General features: G+C 38.9%; 1 protein-coding gene across 7 annotated transcripts in view; it reads left to right on the plus strand.

The window, feature by feature from the left end:
- The window catches only part of LOC149792302 (MAM domain-containing glycosylphosphatidylinositol anchor protein 1-like), a 165,030-nt gene that overhangs the window by 127,482 nt on the left and 15,073 nt on the right, over window positions 1-22,475 (plus strand). For 2 of the 7 annotated variants that reach the window (XM_089970875.1, XM_089970876.1), the window contains exons 1-2: window positions 9,407-9,662; window positions 16,740-16,871. The exons of 4 other annotated variants lie outside the window; for them this stretch is intronic. In XM_089970875.1, coding sequence (XP_089827001.1) covers window positions 9,584-9,662; window positions 16,740-16,871 — 211 coding nt within the window. In that variant the 5' untranslated portion in view covers window positions 9,407-9,583. Of the gene's footprint in view, window positions 1-9,406; window positions 9,663-16,739; window positions 16,872-22,475 lie in introns of those variants that run through there. One more of the 7 variants, XM_089970871.1, reaches the window with a different exon arrangement.

The following is a 22,475-nucleotide window of genomic DNA, read 5'->3' on the forward strand; positions in this document are numbered from 1 at the left end:
AGGTGGCCGATCGATCAAATGATGTTTATGTTCGATCAAACGATTGACGAATTCGGTTTTGCCTGAACCGCTAGATCCAGCAATGAGCATGTTAAAGGGATGGCGAAGATACAAAGCCTCCCAACTGGCACGATCTAAGTGTTCGTCGATGACTTTGACAGTAGAGGAAGAGGGAGCAGAGACAGCAGAGGTAGCCATAGTGTGAGGAATGTCACTTGTGACACGAAAACAAACAAGACAAGAGTTTATATACTTTTTTTCAGAACACGTTTATTGAATGTTTTAAACATGAATACGAAAGACAACAATACATAAAAGCCAAAGACTTAAGTACAACGATAAAAGGCACATGATAACCATTAACGTGGAATAAACACAAGTGTCTGTACAACAACATGTTTTGGGTAATGTTCTAACCAGTTCTATATTATGGGGTAAGGTCACACAAGTGTCCTCCCGAAAGGGTCTTTCAGGCCTGTCCACGACAGTCCCGTCCTGGGTGACGGGTTCTTCTGGCACCGTCACTAACACGGGTTGAAAAGTAACTTTTTTCCTTGAACAACTCTCGTGCATACTGGGCCACTTCTTGGGTCCAAGCCTCAAAATCCCATTCTTTCCAGGCACGGACATCTGTCCAGTGGGGGTGTAAGTCACAAGCTACACACACATCGTCGTACACGTGTTGGGTAGCTAAAAGTTGACGAATCTTTCTTTCCCGTAGAGGTCGAGAAGTATCCAGATGAAACCGCAAGGCTTTGAGCAAAAGGAGTTTTTCGTGACCATTTAAGGCCATTGAGGTGGTAAGTACTGATCGTAAAGAGTCCACAAAGAATCGGCTGGTAAACGAAATCCCAGAAAACAAGTCACTAAGACACACACCACTTGTCGACCCAAATTGAATGGATACAGTTCTTGTAATAATCGATGGTAATGATCCACGGTTTGAATATGGTCATTGAGTTCCTTCCACGGAATCTGTTCAATCACTTGTGACATAAGCCGTGGCATGGAATCCTGTTTTTGTACTCTCTTTTTTTCGGAAGCAATACACGTACATTCTACCCAGACATCTTCGTTCTCCAGAAGGAAATCTAGAATACTGTAACCTACAGTTCAAACTTCGATTAGAAGTTTTCTCTTCCACTAAGTAGATTCCATGTAACATATGTTGGTAATCCTTTAACTCGTCTTCCTCAATGCGTTGCTCTAGGTGAATCTCGAAGTAACCAAAATGATGAACATTTCGTTCATTCACTAACTCACTAACAAGGCCTGACCACTGAAACAATTTCTGACCAATCAGTCCTCTTATACCATTCAGGTACCAGTGGCTAAAGATCTGGTGACGTAACGGATGCAGTTGTTCTTTACGTTTGACTTGTATTTTGACCAGCTCTCGGTAAATCCTTTCTCTCAGCTCCTCAGGCAAACCCAAAATGTTCTGTTGTAAAGTATCCATAAGTATATACACTGTTTTTGGAATCCTTGGGTGGTGGCCAATAGCCTCGTTTACCTTTGTGCCTGGTGTAATATCCACTCATAATCAGTCTTCTTATACTTTGAAACAGAGCATAATTTAAAAACGGTTCAATAACTTTGCGTTTGCGTTTCACTTGTATTTTGATCAGTTCTCGATAAATGCGTTCTCTCAACTCCACAGGCAAGGCACGAATGTTCTCTAGCAAAGTATCCATGAATAGGTCATACTAAATCCTCTTTTGTCTGACACAAGAAATGTACTGTTTGCACAGACATGGTTTTAATTCATTGTCGAATCTAAATCGTTTCATCACTAATCTACTCATTAAAATTCGTTCAGAAGTTTCCTCTTTCACTAAGTTGACATTGCGTAAAAGATGTTGGTAATTCGTTAACTCTTCCTCTGGAATTAGATCCAGTACGTTTACAATGTAGTAGATAGAATCATCCATACCAAACCAATTCTTTTTATAACCAGGAGGTCGTTGATCAATGTCTGTCCAATGGAACACTTTCAACTCAATCAGTCCTTGAATAGCATTAAGGTACCAGTGGTTCAAACACCGGTGACGTAACGGATGCAATTGTTCTTTACGTTTCACTTGTATTTTCACCAGCTCTCGGTAAATGCGTTCTCTCAACTCCACAGGCAAAGCACGAATGTTCTCTTGTAAAGTATCCATGAACAGATTATGGTAAGTTACTTCAATGTCTCGGTCCCACTAAGGGTAAGTAATGACAATTCGGTGACCATCGAGCATGTTCTACGTAGGCCGAATCTTGCGGTTCCCAGTAATGAAGTGACACACCGCAACTGAAGCGCTTGACTTTATCTCCTTCGCCGAAGTAGAAAAATCCGGCTCTGGCTAATTCTTCGGGGGTCCGTCCTCCCAGATACTTAGGCCATTTTCCTTTGAACGATTGAAGACGATTTTCAAAGTCGCAGTATTCCGACAAACGCACAGGGAACGAATATTCGTCTTTCACAGGTTCGTTTCGATGAGGGTTGAGTGACATGGGCAGGAGTTTGCTCAGGGCTGGATGACATCCGTAGGGGGGTAGACGTGAAGGTGAACATTCCCCTTTAAAACGAAACCCAGTAAAATGTCCAAGAGGACGAGCGGCATCACTTTCGCATCCCTCAGGTTTGACACGCACAGCATCCCTTTCCATAATAGGGGTAGTGACACTAAAGTTCCCATGATGCTTTACGGCATCGCTAAGGTCACAACGTAGAGCATCGTACCCATCGTAAGGCTCACAATCACATTCCACTTCAGAAGCCTCACACTTGAATTGTGCCTTTCTAAACAACTTGTTTTGTGTTTCTCTGAAAATATTCATCTTGTTCGCTCGGTCTTGGTAGTCACAATGAACTATCAATCTTGCCTAGGGTTCCTTTTTATATACAGACCAATACCGACGTGTCCATACGGTAATGTGAAATGATTGGGAAGTCTCACTCGCTTCTGGTACACGATTTGATAGAATTTTTCCAAGGGCCGACTGACGATGTGATGAGTGGGTAAACGTACAATCTTGTTCGGTTGGTGAGTGGTCACTTTAAAGTGTTCATCCTCTCCCGATTGCAAGGCTTCTTTCAATACCCCAAAGTTCACCACACGACTGGTACGATAATTCAGAGTCAGTCCTTTCACTTTGCACGTCGTGTGCACTTCTCCTTGTTTGTCACGGTATTCGTAGCCGTAATTTTTGGGACCGCCACTGACGAAACTTAGAATCTTGTCGTCGGGATGCTCGTCTGTATAGGCTCCTAAACGGTCTCCTTCGATGTTAGGGTGCTGTTGACTCGGGTGATGGATGTAAATGCAACTGTCCGTGTCAAAGTACAGGACGCGTTCTCCTAACAGTTCTAAAGCTTCGTACAATTTTAAGCGAGCATGGGCTGTCACGTAAGCCGCAATGATGACATTTCCAAAAGGGTCGTCTTGTACAAAGTCCAGATCTTCTTCGTAATTGACCAAGATCAAATCCTCACGAACGACGTCCACGTGTTTCATGTATTTGGTTTTGTCGTGAATCATCTGGAAGTAGCGGGAAGGTTCTGTCAAATATTCCGTCTTGGGTAAACACGGTCGTTGTGCCATTTTACCCCACAAGCAATTTAACATCACTTTGGCAAACGATCGCCTGCCTTCGTTTTTCTCGATGTGGTCTAAAGAGAAGCCTTCTTGTTCATAGTATTTCTCTTTGAATTGTATTTGGTCTTCGGGAGTGTGACACCAGGAAGGATAGCCGCTGGCTTCTTGTTTCAGTTTCAAAAAGGCATCCACGTAGTCAGCGAAAATGCCTTTCTGACTGGGATCACCCTTGTGGTATTGTTGTGTCTTGGGAAAGTGGCAAATTTCGTACACTTCTAACAGTTGGTATCCCATGTCCAGAGCTTTGAACAATTCTACGCTGACCCAGGTTCCCGTCAAGGCACGTTCTTCCTGGGTGTGCTGACAAGGTTGGTCTTCGTTGCACGTTTCGGCACAAGTACGGCTCAATGGAAACATCAGTCTGCCTTGACAATGGTGAGGTAAGACCGGATGGTATAGGTTCGTGGGAGGCAAAACTTTACACTTGATCAAGCCTTCGTATTGTCGAATGTTTTTCAGGTCGATGTGTTCCGTTAACAATTGTGGGTGCCCTACAGGAAAGCAACAATATTTGCACATGTAGGGATACAGCGAACACACGTCCAAGTATTTGATTTCTTCTCCTTTCTCTTCGTCGGCTTGGTACAGCAAACAGGTGGCATTGGTCCTTCCTCCGTACAAACTATCCCTCGGGTTCAGCGGGTCCATGAACTGGTAAGTTTCCACGAGGCGTTTAAACTCGGGATCGGTTTTCATACGGTGATCGTACTCGTGTTCCCACATTTCCACCACTTGGTATCCTTCCTGTTCCAACTTTAGGCGCCGCTGACAAATGTCCTGGTACAAGTCTTCCATGGTTCGTTGTAAAAACTGATTTTTAGTGCCACGGTCAGGGTAACAGACGGGACATCCGTGAAATAAGCAACGGTTAAACTCGTACACGATCTTTGGGTTTTCTAAGTCCCAGCCATCGACCGAATACGTTCCGATGGTCTTTTCACCCCCTCCGTTGCGAGCATGCTGAATCCACTTGTCTTCCTTGTCGCACAAGTAATGTAACTAGCGTAGGGCTTTGACCGAGTATTGACGTTTGACAAAGTTGGTCGTTTGAGGGCTGATGACAGCCACGGTGTTTTCAGGCATGAATCGTTGTCGATACACTAAGGAACACGCTTTGGCAATGGTGCAAGCTTCTTTCAAAGGATCGACCCCTCCGTGTTCCATGAACAGTTCTCGAAATTTTCCACAGCAACGCTGTAAAATGTCCACGTCGGAACGACAATACTTTAGCATTTCTTCTTGAAAGTCGAAAGGGTCCGAGGCGTGAGCCTGGTACCAAGCGTAGAAAGCTTCTCGTTGTTCGGTACGCATGTTGTCGGGGTCGTAATAGTGAGCCTCAGGTAAATGGGGTAGAACGGCGTGTTGATTGGCTTCCGTATTGAAAAAGTGTGGAAAGTACCCTTTAGCCATTTCTGTCATTCCAAACGTTTTAGGCATTCGGCTCAAAGGCATGGCCAAGTAACTCATCGAATCTTTAAACTGTACTTGTCCCACTTGCATGAAAATGATTTTGGCTCCGTTCAAAGTCACTTTAGGACGCTCGGTGCCTTGTTCCGTATAGTACCTCAAAAGAAACTGTCCATCGTATCCGGAGAAATTGTGAGCCATCACCGTGGCATGACGATGACAATCTCCGTAACGTTCGATGTCCTCTTGGCTCCACGTCTTGTCGATGGGGTGTAAGACCCATTGTGCAAAATCGGCTAACGTGTTCGGTCCCCGAAAGATTTTTTCACGCCCTCCGGGAATCTTGCTGCAGTGAGGGCAATGACTGTAGATAGGTTCTTGAATGCACTTCTCGCACGCTCGATGAGCCACGCAGAAATTAGGAATGTGAATGCCGGTCTCTTGCATGCATTCGAAATCGAAAAAGATGAAATTGCCTTTCTTCTTGTGACCGTCCTCTTTCTCTGGTGGGGGTTGGTATTTTTGCACGTAGCATTGGTATTCCAAGTCCACGATGTGGTGACAAATGTGACATTTTTTCTTTCCTCGACATACGTGTGCCTTGGCATTATTGGTAAGTATGCCTTGTCCACAGGTAGGGCACAATCTCAGCAGTTGACAAGCACATTTCTTCTGTGAACTTTGCGTCTTCAAATGTTGTTGGTAACAGGTAGGGCTGACAAACGTGCGCAGACAAGTTGAACAAGGCACTGGTCCTTCGCTCAGACAGGGTGGAGAGGCCAAACATCCTGGGCATTTCGATCCACAATGCTTGTGTTGCTCTCGATTATTATAACCACAGTCACATTTCTCACAGTAATATCTGTATCCCAGGAATCCGGTGATAGTGGTAATGGTATCGAAATGGTCATCGTGATAATAAACATGAATGTATTTTCCGTCCTTAAAATCTTGGCCTCGAAACAACAGAGACCCGCGCATTTCTTGAGGGTGCACTTTCAAGGTGTATCGTGGAGCTAGGGCATCTTGCAATTTTTGCATTTCAGGAATGTAACAGGGTGTGTCTTTGGACAGGCCAGCTTGTTGTAACAGGAGTTCTGCTTCATTTCGTTGTTTGGCTCGATCGGATCGTTGAATAGTTTTCCAGGCTCTTTTCCATTCTGCCGTGTCGTTCTTGTTGGCATAGGTTCGTCCCACCACGATGGCTCGGGCTAAACACATCTGGTCTTTAGGGTTGTTAATTCGGACGAGACTTGTTTTGGTGTTGCGAAGGTCGTCCACCAATAAGACCTTTTTGCGTCCAGTCCCTTGAGGAGGAGAGACGTGGGTCATGTCCAGTGTGGCTCTTCCATCGGTGATGTCAAACTGGTCATTAGATTGTTGCACGTGTTGAATCTTATCCATGACTTTGGAAGCAGTCAATTCTGCAGGGGTGCTGAACTCGATCCAAACAGGGGATTTCAAGCCGTCGTGTTGTATGGAAAGTCTCAAGCGATCGTCTTCTTTGGGTTGACATTGTCGCTTGAGTGTGGTGAGCAAAGAATCCCACACCCCAGCGATGAACACTTCTGCTTTCTCTAACGGCACTTCAGCCTTGAAATCTTTAAACTTCGCTGTGTATTTGTAAGCCGTGGTTCTAAATTTTCTAGAGGAGCGCTTTTCCGTCTCTCGAATGCAATAGTATTTTTCAGGGTTGACTAAGGGTGACGAACTTGGTTTAGAGGGTTCGGATTCTGGTTCACTCATGTCCTCTTCAAAATCACTGGCATGAATTTCTGCCAAGATTTCAGCCCTGGTACGAGGCGATAGATCACGTTTCTGCCTCTTACTTTCTTCTTCTTTCTTCTCAAATGAATAGGATCGTTTCATCTTGAGTGCAAAACGTCAAATGACTCAAGTTTAAACACCATAGACTAATTTATAGTCATGGCAGACCAGCGTATATAAAAGGGTGTGTGTCTTGTCCTTTCTCTATTCATTTCACTCTCAAGCCGAGCACAACGATGGAAGAGACTGGCCAAATCGAACGTTTCGTCAGAGCTTTGCGAGGGGTCATTAGAATATTCTCTTCAGACTAGCCGACGGACTACTCTCCTTCCTTTCGAGATAAAAGTCAAGATACTTGTTATATCTGTCAGAAGAAAGGGCATTGGTCTTCAGAGTGTCCAGACCGTCAAAAAAGAAAAAAAACAGGGGCTAAAAAAGACAAAAGTCAAGGTACCTGTTATTATTGTAAAGAAAAAGGACATTGGTCTCCAGATTGCCCAGAAAAGAAACAAGAGGAGTCAGAAGAAAAGAGGAATTCTTCAGAAGAAGAGAGGGATTCTTCAGAGGAAGAAGAGGAAGAAAGAAGACAATTCTATTTACAAGAGGCAAAGAAACAGGAGAAGAAAAGAAGAAGGGAAGAAAATGAGGAAAAGACGGTGAAGAAATTCAAAAAAACAGAGAGACTAAACAAGGCGACAGAAGAAGTGTATGAACTTTATATTAAAGTGTTCTGTTGTGAATTGTGAATTGGATTGTAACAATGGATAAAAGAATAAATTAATTATACAAGGTAAGTGTCTTTGAGTTTTGATTAGAAAATAAGAACGTACACTCACGCACTGATACAAAGACACGTACTATAGGGGGTAAAATGGGTTTTTTTTTTTTTAGTTATTGGCAAATTGAAAGACTATTTCTTTTCGAGAGACGTGGGCGGCCCTGAAAAGGGACTTTTCTTGGTGTAGGGGTGAGTTTATGCAATCAACTTTAACTGTCTTAAGCCTTTGCCACGGCCAAGGCCTACTTCTGGACTGCGTACTGTTGATGATAATGATTGGGTTGAAATCACTAAGGGTGGTACGGTAGGCTTAGTCACAGGGTTAACGTGTTTAGCTCGGGAAGGTCGTATTCTCTTCGGTCGTAATAAAGAAGTCTGATACATTTGTTTCAGACTTCTTAACTCCGCTAAAATGTCTAACAGTACCGTAACCGTTTGATTTTCACCCTCTTGTTTCTTTGCTGCTACTTCTTGTTGTTGTTGTTGTTGCTGTTGTTTTTTGTTTTTTTTTCTTACCTCTTCTTCTTCTTGCTGCTGCTGCTGCTGTAGGAGAAAAGCTTGTTCCGCTTCCTTTTGTCGTTGTATAAATTTCTCCAATTCTTCTTTCTGTCTCTGTCTAAAATTCTCCACTTGCGGTAATGAAGAAGGTAACGAAGGTTCCGCAACAAATTCTTGCCAGGTAAGAAAATCCACAAAATCCCAATTCACCTCTTCTGAAAGTAAGTCCGGGTTCCCTTGGGCGGTCTCCACTGCTGGTGCACCCCAATGGATCGTTTTCTGAGTTTCCGTCATGTTGAATCACTGTCGCATAGATTGACTGTACACAAGCGCTAGCGAATCTATATAGCCCACGTGACGTCACAGACTGCTCTCTTCGGATTGGATGTGGGCTGACTGAATTTTGTAACGCGTGTTCGGATTGGTGAATGAACTCAATCCGTTTCAATCCTTCCTCTACCTATAAATAAGCGCAGTTCACTGCATTGATTCACCTGTTCTAGTCGCTTCAAGATGTGGACCACAGTCGAATCATCCACCCTTGTGTCTTCAATGATGTTTAGGACGGACATGCTCATGTATGTCCGGTCCAAGTGGACCGTTGTCGACAAGTCAGACACCAGTCTGTGGATACGAAGAGTGTACGTAGAAAGACAAGGTTGCCTCAAGAGGACACTGATTTACGGCCCTCCAGTAAGACGCAGCTTGAGGACAAGAAGATGTCGCAGATGCCCTTTATGTTAAGGTCATATTAACATAAACCCAAAGGCCCTTTTCAGGGCCACCCACATTTCTCGAAAAGAGAATGACTTTCAATTGCCTACCCCTTTTTTTTTAAAAAAAAAATTTTGAAAAAAAAAAAAATCCCATGTTCAATTCCCCTTGTCCCTAGACAAGCCCAAACTCTATTCCTCATGTTAATTTCCCTTGTCGCTAGACAGACCCACACTATAGTTCCATGTTAAATTCCCCTTGTCGCTAGAGTGACCCAACAATTTTCCCCATGTTAATTTCCCTTGTCGCTAGAGTGGCCCGGGGGGGGGGGGGGTCTGTAATGCTAATTCTCATTGTCGCTAGGGTGGCCCACTTCACTACTCTGATGTTTGTTGAGTGGTTTCGAGTACTTGTCTACATGGAGTTTCTTTTCTCTCAGTCAGGTTGATGTGTCCAGGAAAACGTGGTTTGAGTTGGAGACTTTTGCCGTGAATTTTATTGAAGAATGGAAGTTATTGTTATATATATATACTTACATACAGATAAACATGCGAATATATGTGTGCTTTCTTGACTATGTGCTAAGTGATCCATGCGTAGTCGTTTCCGGAAAATTATATATTTGCTTGTCCGTTTAGTCAGAGTTACCATGACTGGTTTCAAGTGGCTGCATTAAACAAGGAGATCATTGTCTGATCAACAGCTAAAATATTTTCCGTTCATGTAACTACTAACCTAAATATCTTTTTTTGGTGCAAGTGTCCCGATCGATGTAAGTATGAAGGCTACAGTTGCAGCCGTTGCATTTAAGATCTTCAGCACCATCGTCAGCCTCACAGGAGCAATCCACAGAAATGGTATGTTACACTTATTTGTGTTTGTCACTTCGAGTAATTTACTTTGTTTTCATTCGTCAAACAGAATATATTACACTGACGTATTCTTTACACAGGATAGGGTATACTTACATGTGTCTGTAAGTCAGAGTAGGGTATATTTACATGTGTCGGTCCGTCAGGGTAGGGATACATACATGTGTCTGTCAGTCAAGATATGGATACATACATGTGTCTGTCAGTCAAGATAGGGATACATACATGTGTCTGTAAGTCAGAGTAGGAATATGATATTTACATGTGTCTGTCAGTCAAGATAGGGATACATACATGTGTCTGTCATTTAGCATAGGATATACTTACGTTTCCTTCGCTTGTCTAGTGGCTTTATGAAATTGAACTATAAAAAGATCCAACACAGATCTGTATAATGTTTCCAAACTATATATTCTGATTCTGATTCGAAGAGGGTGAATACAATGAAGACCATGTATAAACCATTATCAAGTGAAGAAATGTCGAAATGTAAACTGTGTACATGAATGTGCTCTTGTTATATACATATGTCGCTATTAGGGCAGGAAAGGCATCCAAGATGGAAATTGAGCTCATCTTCATTATCTTGATAGCAACCATCAACAAGGATAGGTTACAAGTGTTTGTTTTGAGTACGTCATGTGACCTGTTTGTGCATCATTATTTTATGTAATGGAATAAGCCTCATGTTTCCCATGTTCTGTATTTAACTTTAGCATGAGACTTTGTCTTGTTAGCAACTGAGGTGTTCTATAAATGACCTTTCAACCCACATTCTAGTCCTATTTTTATCGTATTATTCTATTCGATGCTGTTTACTTGAGAAATTACAGATTCATGCATAAACATCTTTATCAGAGTCAGTCTTATCGTTGTGTTTTCAATTTTAGTTTGTGGAATTATTTATTCAAATTATTATTCACTGGAAATAAAAGGTGTGCATAAAACTATTATTCGACTGGAACATTAAGCTGGAATTATAGTGAATTCAGACAGAACATCAGCGTACGATTGCTGTGATACATCAAACGATAGTACATCATCACAATGCATACCACTGATACACTAGAACATTGCAGGCTATACGCATAGCAGCACAAGCAGTATTGGAACTGGAATTCAATTGGAACTTCGTATATTTGGACTTCTGATAGATTGTAGGACTCTATGGGATTTAATTCAGAATAATATAAGTTATTATTAAATTTTCACTTCGTATTTTAGTAAAATAAATGATTTCTTGAATTGTAGAAAACTTTTTGGTTTACGATTTTCTATGTTACTTATTTTAAGGCTATATAGCCGTAACAATGAATAGTGCAAATAAAAATGGGAGATGGATACACAATATTTTCAGATAAATTTCCAGGAATGGAATGCTTAAACAGAGGCAGTTCGATGAGAATGAAGAGTTGCAGACCAAAATAAATTGTATTTTTTTTTTGCAAGAGAAAAGAATCGAGCACACCTCAACTTACTCATGCAAACAGCATAACAATTTCATTCAAACAAAAGCCAGCTGTACATTTGTTTCAGGACAAATGGTTTGCAGTGTGCTAGCACATTGAAAAAACATTGAGACACCAAGAACTACTAAACATTCAACTACATTCAATTCAGATGCAAAGATTTTATATAGGCATAGAGATTTACATTTATATAGACATACAGATTCACACGTAAAAAGACATACAGATTAATTCACACATGTAAAGACATACAGATTCATTTACAAGTATACAGACATACAGTTTCACACGTATATAGACATACAGATTCACACGTATACAGGCATACCGATTCACAACTATATAGACATACAGATTCATTCACATGTATATAGACATACGGGTTCATACGTATATAGACATACATATTCATTCACAAGTATATAGACATACAAATTCGCACGTCTATGGATATACAGATTACACGTATACAGACATACAGATTCATACGTATATAGACATACAGATTCATACGTATATAGACATACAGATTCACACGTATATAGACATACAGATTCACACGTATACAGGCATACCGATTCACACCTATATAGATATACATATTCATTCACACGTATATAGACATACAAATTCACACGTCTACGGACATACAGATCACACGTATACAGACATACAGATTCACACGTATATAGACATACAGAGTCATACGTATATAGACATACAGATTCATACGTATACAGATATACAGATTCACAAGTGTATAGACATACAGATTCACACGTATACAGGCATTCAGATTCATTCACACGTATATAGACATACATATTCACACGTATATAGACATACAGATTCACACGTATATACATAATATAGATTCACACGTATATAGGCATACAGGTTCACACGTATATAGACATACAGATTCACACGATTACAGTCATACATATTGATATGTATGCCGGCACACAGATTCACACGTATATAGGCGTACAGATTTACACATATATAGGCATACATATTCACACGTATATAAGAATACAGATTCATACGCATATAGATATACAGATTCACACGTATATAGGCATACAGATTCACACGTATATAGGCATACAGATTCATTCACACGTATACAGACATACAGATTCACACATATATTGACATACAGATTCATTCACACTTACACAGGAATTCAGATTCATTCATACGTATATAGACATACAGATTCACACGTATATAAACATACAGATTCACACGTATATAGGCATACAGATTCACCCGTATATAGACATACATATTCATTCATACGTATATAGACGTACAAATTCACACTTATTTAGACATATATATTCATTCACACGTATATACACATATAGATTCATTCACACGTATACATTCCTATTTACACGTATATAGGCATAAAGATTCACACGTATACAGGCATACAGATTCATTCACACGTATATAGACCTACAGATTAACACGTATATAGACATACAGATTCACACGTATATAGGCATACATATTCACACGTATATAGATATACATATTCATTCACATGTATATAGACATACAGATTCACACGTATATAGACATACAGATTTATACGTATATAGACATATTCATTCACACATATACAGGCCTACAGATTCACACATATACAGGCATACAGATTCATACGTATATTGGCTTACAGATTCACAAGTATATAGACATACAGATTCACAAGTATATTGACAAATAGATTCACACGTATATAGACATACAGATTCACACGTATATAGGCGTACAGATTCACACGTGTATAGGCATACAGATTCACAAGTAAATAGACATACAAATTAACAAGTATAGAGACACACAGATTCATTCACACAGATACAGGCATACAGATTCACACGTATAGAGACATAAATATTCATTCACACGTATATAGGCATACAGATTGACACATATATAGGCATACATATTTACACGGGATTTTCTTTTGAATAATTATAATCGTCGCCGACACCCTCGGCCATTTTCGGCTATTTAGATAACAATAAAATGACAAATTTGACAGAGTCCGTGCAAAGCACGAATGGAAAAAGAATTTAAATTTATAAACAACATAGTATTAACTTCGATGCTATAGGAACTAAGGAATACAAACTGAAACTAAAAACATTGTTATTTGAAATGATATATTTCAAAATGATACCCGGTACAATTTTAGAAAAAGTTTGAAAAACCAACACGAATAGAATGAAGAAGATATTAAGATCTTTCCTAAGATAACATTTAGTTGTTACCATTAATTATGAGATTTCTTCCCATCGACAAAATCGATAGTTTGCGTGTGATCACGTGAATACAAAATGGTATCAGACACATCACATAGATGTTTCTTTTATTCAAGTTTTCCTTATGCATATTTGAATCTAGCGCATGTTGAATAGCATTCGAACATTTTAATTTCCCTGCTACAACATACTACAAGAAGGAAAAATAAACCACGGAAAAAGGTACTTAACGAGAAAAAAACGTGTACTGGCTCCCTGTTGTTGATATATCTAAATAGTTAACAATAATGTTAACAAGGTCGCCCATTACAGCTCTAGATGCAAACATGCAAGAAAGACCGTAATGAAAAATAAATTCACTGTTAAAATGCTTAGCGATCAAATCAGCCGCATTAAATGACTCATAATTGTAGTGTGATCTTCTATCTCTTTTTCAGATGTCATTTGAACATGTTTGATATTTTCAAAAATTATCATTCCTCTTTTGATGGATTAGAGGAAGCATTTTCTTTTCTCAATCAATAAAAATCAAATGATAGAATGTTGATTATGTTCAATGCTGTTTCGTCTTGATGTATGTTAAGTTAATTTTCTTGATAAGTGTGATACCCTGTGGTATACCACACCATCGTAGTTTTGTATTAATGTATGCGTTGACTATTTTCTTCTCTTTTTTTACGGTACTCTTTATTTTCCCTATAGCTTAATTTACACCATTCTTTTTGTAACGGTTTGAATCTAGCTTGCCTTTTAGCGAAATTCTGTTACAGTTAAAATATTTGTCTGTAAGAATGTTATTGAGTGTCAAACCAATTGGAGTATAGTACCTTACCCAAGTATACACCACGGTGGATGACATCGACTGGTCCGATTCGGTCCTGAGTCCGACACGCAAACCACTGTGCCACCGCAGCTCCAAGTAGCAGTAGTAATAGTAATAGTGGCTACATTAGTAGTAGCTATGGTAGCAGAAGCAGTGACAGTATTTGGAGTTTGAATATTGTTAATTGTAGTTAATGCTAGACTCAAGACAGAGTTTAACAGGAAGTTGTGATTTGTATTCGGTTTAAGTACATGCCCGGTTTGTCCGCCCTCTTAGATAAACTCTGTATAATTCTTTAAATTTTCTTAACTATGGAAGTTACTTCCCTTTGAGCACATATCTGTAAAAGGTACACCATTAAAAAAATCTCACATTTTTAAATATTAAACTAGATGTTGCAAATAGTTGATGCCGACGACAGCTTTTACTGAAAAATATACGATTCCAGAAACTGGAAAAGGACATTGAGAAGTCTTTCTGGTTCTTTACATGGGCATCTTCTGGTTTATTTTTAAACGAGAACAAGACGACAATGCTAGGGGCCACCTGGTGATAATCGTTTTAGAAATTAAAACTTGACTGATGACATGGCTACGGTTAGAGCATTTTTTAAATGTCCTTGATAGTTTTTTAATAACATCGGTATGAATTTATTATTTTCGCCAGTCTTATGAAGCTGAATATGAGATATTTTAATAATATAGTATACTGAAACATAATGACAACGTAATTTTTTTCCATATATCTTTATTTACACTATTTATTTCTAAATGTAAGCAATTAATCATTTCATTCTAATGCAACCCTGTTATAACGGGCATATAGAAAGGCCCAATGTGCCCTTCTGCATGGGACTAAAGGGTATGTCAACCTGGCCATGTAGATGATAATTAACTGTTAATTCTTCTTCTAACATTTAATTATAAAATAGTTTAAATTAGGTCTATTCAATTCTGCTTGTTGAATGCACTGCACCTTAAATATATTCAACAATATCCAGACCAAGATTATTGATTGCTGTAGACTTTTACGTTGATGGCCATATGCTTAACTGGGTCAAGAAAAGAGGACGTTGTATCTATCATAACAAATAACAATGTAGTATGAGTTTGTTTTCAACACACGATGGTTTCCTTGTGATATCAAAAAGGGCAATATTCAATCCGGTTTAAACTGAGCAATATCCCTCGAATAAATTCGTCCAAAATGTCTACATTATTTTACTGCTTTAATCGTATGAACTTCTCGGGGCGTGTAAATAATGACTTTCCAATGGAATATGCATGTTGGACGATCCAAATAAAGTAAATACTTGCCATTTAAAGGTATATGTAATCAAATTATAGAAAAGGAATCCCATTACCGAATTTGTCAGTATTACCTGTATGACATTTTATATAATGGATTCAATAGCTGCTGTGGCTCAGTATTTAGTTACATTGCCCAATGCCTATCAAAAGATGTAATAACTGTCTTCTTTTGAGTTTTTGTAAGTTTTGTCAGGGGTTGGGATTGGTGAAGGAAGAGTTTTCTCTTTAGTAAAAGTTCGTGAGAAATCAAATGTCCCTTGTCCAGTACGTGCTTTGTGTTCTACTGTCAAGACTCTGTGGTTTTGCATTGACAGTTGTATAGACAGCAATATAGATTTTCTAAGTACTATCAGAAATCTATTGAAATTATTAGAAAACCTATCTTCTCGTGCATCTTTATGTCAAATACCGTTTATCCTCCATGTTTCTGCAAAACTAGACTAACTTCCGCGATTAACGTTTTTTTAGAATCATCCCTCTTACAGCTAGCTACCGGTCAAGTGTTGTTTCTTAACAATTATATTTTTTCTTTCTTTGCTCTCTCTCTCTCTCTCTCTCTCTCTCTCTCTCTCTTACAACTTTTGTACACCCATGAGAGATAGTGTGCTGTACGAAAACAATGTTACATTCATGTACCCTTGAGACGATTGTAAATGTTGACCTATGATATGATTTACACCTCCATGTGTTAGTGACGTCGCCTTACAATGTTATAGCAGTTGTAGGCCTACTATTCTCATATGCTACCTATGAGTTACCGGAGATTTAATTTTGTTTAATAACAGTTTTGTTCTGTCTGAAAATTCTAACTGGTTGCAAGTACAACATGTTCAAAGAAACGCATGAACAATTATGTAACTTCAGGTGTTGTGGTTACCTAGTTTAAGAGGATGCATTCCACCCATTGGGTTAGACACATGGATACATCCCGCTATATAACATGTATATATTAAACTAATATTAATTGTTATCTTCTTTCTTTCTTTCTCATTTCAGTTCCTTCAATTGATTTTTTTTCTCAAAAGGTATTGCCTTTTTCCTCTTATAACATGTTAACATATATAAAGACATCTGATGTATATAAAATACGTTTTATATTCGCCAAACAAAAATTGATTATACGTATTGGTATTTAATTTTGATGCCTTAATTATTATGAATTTTGCTAATTATTCCAGATACCTGTAATTTTGACGATGGGATGTGCGGTTGGGTTCAGGGAGTAAAAAACGATTTTAATTGGACAAGAACGTCTGGTGGCAGCAATATAATCAACACGGGACCGAAGAGTGGCCACACTACCGGCAACGGTACGCCATACTCATTATTGAAATATAATGCATGTTTAACCTGCAATTTTGTTTAGTGAATAATATTTCAAAATCAACAGAAAATATGCCAATATGTAACATGAAATAAGCATATTTACAATGAAGGATAATTTATGTCGCGCATGTTTTTGGATTTAATTGTTCAAATTAGATGTAATTTGGTCAACGAGAATACTAGGTTTATACCGTTATCGATCATTGTGTGTATAACCTTTTATCTTTATTCGGGAAGATTCCTGATGTAAGCATCATTCAACTCATACTTTGGAACCTAAATTTCAAGAACTGATAATAAACACCGCCCTGTCATTTGATAATTCATTACATTTATTACCGCAATCCAATTTTAAAAATTTTCATCGACATCATTACTATTATAGACCAACCCAAAGTCAAAACATATTCATATCAAGACATGCATTTTAAGGTACTTCTGTATACTTTGTCATAAAAGTAACCCTGAATCGCCATACCCGTTTCTTTCAGTAGTAATAATGTGTTGACGATTATCAGACCTTGTCTTACGAGTCACACATAAATGTTGCTTAGAGTTTGATACACGACTATGGATAAGGTCCGAGTAAACCGAATATTTCTACCTTCCAAAAAAGACGGCTTTATTTTAAGCTCAAATATCATGGAAATTATAATGCCAAATGATATCCAAGGTCAAATCAGTACATGCAATTTGTATATGGGTATAATGATAATCAACTAAGATTGTTACAGCGCCGTATTTTCGACTACCAATACTAAGTTAAGTTCAACTATCGGAAAAAGATGACAAATTCTGAAGCTGGTAACACTGAAACTGCACATGTAGTGTACGAAAATGATGTTAACATTGTGTGCATCAATCACAATTTCAAGACAGTGTTTGACTACAATGACTCGTTCGCGCAGTGTTGGTTAACTATCGTCCTATTGAAATAGTGACTGTAACCTAGATTCAGTCTCTTACATGACGGATTTTAATTTCGGTTATTAATGTTGACTGATCAATATTAGAGAAAACAAAGAGTTCAGTAGTATTTAATATTGCCTGTATGACGCCATCCTCTAATGTCCTCTAGCATCGTACTCATTCTAATAAGCTTCAAACGAGTATTGCTCACGGTGACGTTATGAAACCAGTTCCAAATTTCTGCGGAGATCAACGCGATGTCATAACGTATGTCCTAAGAAATTATTCTTGGTGTTCTATACGTCACGGTAAATGGGTTGCTGATACCATGTCAAAGGAGCAAGGTTGTGTGTGTATGTCGTCTCCAGTGCCATGTTATACTAAGTCGTTGTACAAAACATTGTACACGACATCGTTTTCTCCACGCGACTTCTGTTGGATCTCCACGATCTCACTGTCGACTTCAGCGCCATCATTGATTGTCAGTTTGCTGCCGGGGAGTAATTTTAGACGCGTCACAAACTGTTATGTTACTTGTTTGAAATCTTGCACCACGTAGATATTATTTTTTACTTTTGTTGATAAAATTTTTCCTTCAACGGATGCATTATTGTAAGCACTTTTGTACGATGAGTGTCTTCACTAAGAAAATCATCAAATTCATCCAATGTCTTCCAATTATCTTGCTCAGGATTCAATGTATACATAACAACTTTTGTTGTAATGTGTATGTTGTTGAGCAATATGTTTAACAACAGATTTGTATTGCCACATCCTATGGACAAAACTATCATTTAATGACAACCCGGAAACAAAATATTGTGAAAAGTTTACGATCCTGATTATTTAGTTCACCAGATATATATCAATGAAATGTGCATCATTTGGAACAATAATTGGCGGCAACGGTAGCAACAGAAGCGTCACTAGAGCTGTTCAACAAACGCGGTTTAAAACTGGCGACTTAATTCTTGCCCTGTTAATTATGTCAACACAAAAAATAACATACTTTCCCTCGCCAACAAACAACACAGAGGACGCCACAAAATAGTACATACATCTTGTAAGGGCAGCAAATTATATTATTCTGAACCGAAAATCCTTTCTGCAGTGTTTAACTTTTCGTCTGACCTTGATGGTTACAAATTGATGAATGATGCTGAAGGTGCCAGATGCTTTGCCGCTAAGTGGGGGGAATTCAAAATATGTCAGTGAATATTTTTGAAACCCTATGACCTTCTGTAACAGCCTTCTAGAACAGTGGCAGGTTCTAAAGGCTGTAACATGCGTAAAAATAACAGCAGGCGGATTAGATTCACATTCCGTCACCAATGCTCTTTATTCTAAGTCGGATGTGGATTACATCTAACGAAGACACTGAGCACAGCTCTTTGTGTGTGTGTTTGTGTGTGTGTGTGTGTGTGTGTGTGTGTGTGTGTGTGTGTTGGATTTTTAATGTAATTCTATATTTTAAAAAATAAGTCATGTCGTTACGATGTCTGCTGGAGTGTGAGCCTTTTTAGTGATGACTTGAAAACGGGCATCATGCCGCAGACAGGTGGCATCATGTCACACCCAGTAATATTAAAAGGACTCCAGACCGATTATATATAACACTAGCCTCTTAATGGTGAGAGCCTAGTACCATTTTATAAGTCATTGGTTTGAATGGGTTCTAACCCGAGGCGGTTGCTCTAGCCACCGGGCCACCGAAGCGGTCTAGCACAGCTTTGTGAATGAGATGTTTATTTATAAAGTAATTGAACGATGAATGAATCTGGCACCGTACTCGTGAGCATCACGTCGTACAATGGAAAACGGTATCATTTATAAATGGAACCAATCAGAGCATCCAACGAGTAATCAAATGAGAATCCAAGTATGGAACTCAAAATTAAATACGATCTATATATGGATTCACCACAGGGATGATCAGTGTATTGCATTTATAAACAGATATGCATGATATATAGATCTCTCACACACAATGATTAATGTATATAAATTATACACAAATATAAACAATTTATGGTTCATCGACATGTATGATGTATGAATAATTAAATTTCATTCTTGTAACTATATTGAATTATATTTTCACCCATATGGTGCTAGTTAATAACATTCATTCAAAAGGGAAACATATATGTATCTCGTGGGCCCAACTGGACAATTACGATACATTTTGGTTCAACTGCGCTTGTCGAATGGTCTAAGAGCAACCACACAGGCCACGTACATCCCACCCTGCCGTAAAATCCCTGTTCAGCCTCTTATTCTTGCATACATGTTGGTCCCGTTGGTGGCCACTACTGTTCTCTATTCAACGTCACCATCGACCGCAAGGTCTCCGTTACCCGAAATCGGACAGAGAGTTCTACGACTTTCCAGGGATAAGCAACACAAATACAAGAACTCAGCCATAAAATACATAACATACGGTTAAATACGAATATTACGACGTACGTTACGCTTGCGCGAATATGAATTGGCTCGTTACAAATTAAAATATTTCATCGGAACTAGAGTACCGCATTCACTATTTTGAAATAGCCGCGGCGTAAAACAACAATCACCCTAGGGTAATGCTCTACGATGCAAGGAAACATAAGTACATTTTCGTTCATATATGATGCGCGAATATTTTACTACGCACAATATCGAGACAGATACTTTGCATTGTCTTACAATGAGCTGCAGTGTTCTATTCAGTACCATTTACCTATGCGTTTCAGATATGCTATCATTTTAGCCCTCAGTGCTTTCTAATGGACAAATTTCACATAGCTAGCCCGATGTTAGCCCTCAATGCTTTCTAATGAACGAACTTCACATAGCTAGCCCCATGTTAGCCCTCAATGCTTTCTAATGGACAAATTTCACATAGCTAGCCCCATGGTAGCCCTCAGTGCTTTCTAATGGACAAACTTCACATAGCTAGCCCGATGTTAGCCCTCAATCCTTTCTAATGAACGAACTTCACATAGCTAGACCCATGTTAGCCCTCAGTGCTTTCTAATGGACAAACTTCACATAGATAGCCCGATGTTAAACCTCAATGCTTTCGAATGGACAAACTTCACATAGCTAGCCCCATGTTAGCCCTCAATGCTTTCTAATGAACGAACTTCACATAGCTAGCCCGATGTTAGCCCTCAATGCTTTCTAATGAACGAACTTCACATAGCCAGCTCCATGTTAGCCCTCAATGCTTTCTAATGGACGAACTTCACATATATAGCCCGATGTTAGCCCTCAATGCTTTCTAATGGACACATTTCACATAGCTAGCCCGATGTTAGCCCTCAATGCTTTCTAATGGACGAACTTCACATAGCTAGCCCCATGTTAGCCCTCAATGCTTTCTAATGGACAAATTTCACATAGCTAGCCCCATGTTAAACCTCAATGCTTTCTAATGGACGAACTTCACACAGCTAGCCCCATGTTAGCTCTCAATGCTTTCTAATGGACAAACTTCACATAGCTAGCCCCATGTTAACCCTCAATGCTTTATAATGGTCAAATTTCACATAGCTAGCCCCTTGTTAACGTGGCTAAGATCAGCTGCAGTGTCTGTGGATTCAAATGGAGATAGAGGATTTCTCCCACTAACGAAGACCACGATCCTACGCTAATGGAAGCTATGGAATGGTAAAATACTGAATAGATGATTTGATGGAAACCATTGGATACAACGGTAAGCCTTCATATATATGATTTGATGGAAACCATTGGATGCAACGGCAAGCCTTCATATAGATGATTTGATGGAAACCATTGGATACAATGGTAAGTCTTCATATAGATGATTTGATGGAAACCATTGGATGCAACGGTAAGCCTTCATATAGATGATTTGATGGAAACCACTGGATACAACGGTAAGCATTCAAATTGCTATATTTTGATTCTGATCTACTCAATGAATGATGAGGTAGGTTGGGGGGGGGGGAGGGGAATAAATCTCGTTCACTATCAGAATCAGTTATGTTTTTTAGTTACAGTAGCAGTAGTAGCAGCTGTTTCTCTAATTATTGTCGTACTAATTGATCTGATTTGCTGGAATATGCATGTGACTAGTGAAATTTGACGAATGAAAATTGTATGCGTGTACATATATTTACATGGTAATTCTGAGCACAAAAATAAAAATATTTTGATCGTTAAGAACACCTTGGGTTAAGTGGGTCCTCCCCTCGAATTACTCATTGTCCGTCTTTCTAAATAATAAAAGAAGACATTTTCATCACCAAAAGTAACCAACTTCATATTTTTCCTTCCATTATATATTTACATTTTTCAAGCAATAAGCAACCAGTGTTTGCTGTGTCACCAGAAGATAAATAAAACACTTTAAACTTTTGAATATTATTTTAGCTCTCTGACATTGAAGGAAAATTAAGCCATAATATATTGATCGATATATAATTATCTTATAATAGTTATTCTGTCGTTGCTATTTATAATCACTCCACTGTCCTGACTCTTGAAAAGGTCATCCTTGGTAGTTTTGCATCTTTTCTTACAGCGATTAAAAATTATTTCATTTACTTTCAGGCTGTGAAAGATCCTCTAAACCATGAGCAACGTCAGGAGTGTGTGGAGGAACTAGAGGGTGCTCATTTGTCTCATATCCAGCAATAAGATGAAGACATTAATGGAAGTACATAGCCATA

The sequence above is a fragment of the Sinohyriopsis cumingii genome, chromosome 9 (genome assembly GCF_028554795.1).
Source record: "Sinohyriopsis cumingii isolate HCF-2022 chromosome 9, ASM2855479v2, whole genome shotgun sequence".
NCBI classification, from domain to species: domain Eukaryota; kingdom Metazoa; phylum Mollusca; class Bivalvia; order Unionida; family Unionidae; genus Sinohyriopsis; species Sinohyriopsis cumingii.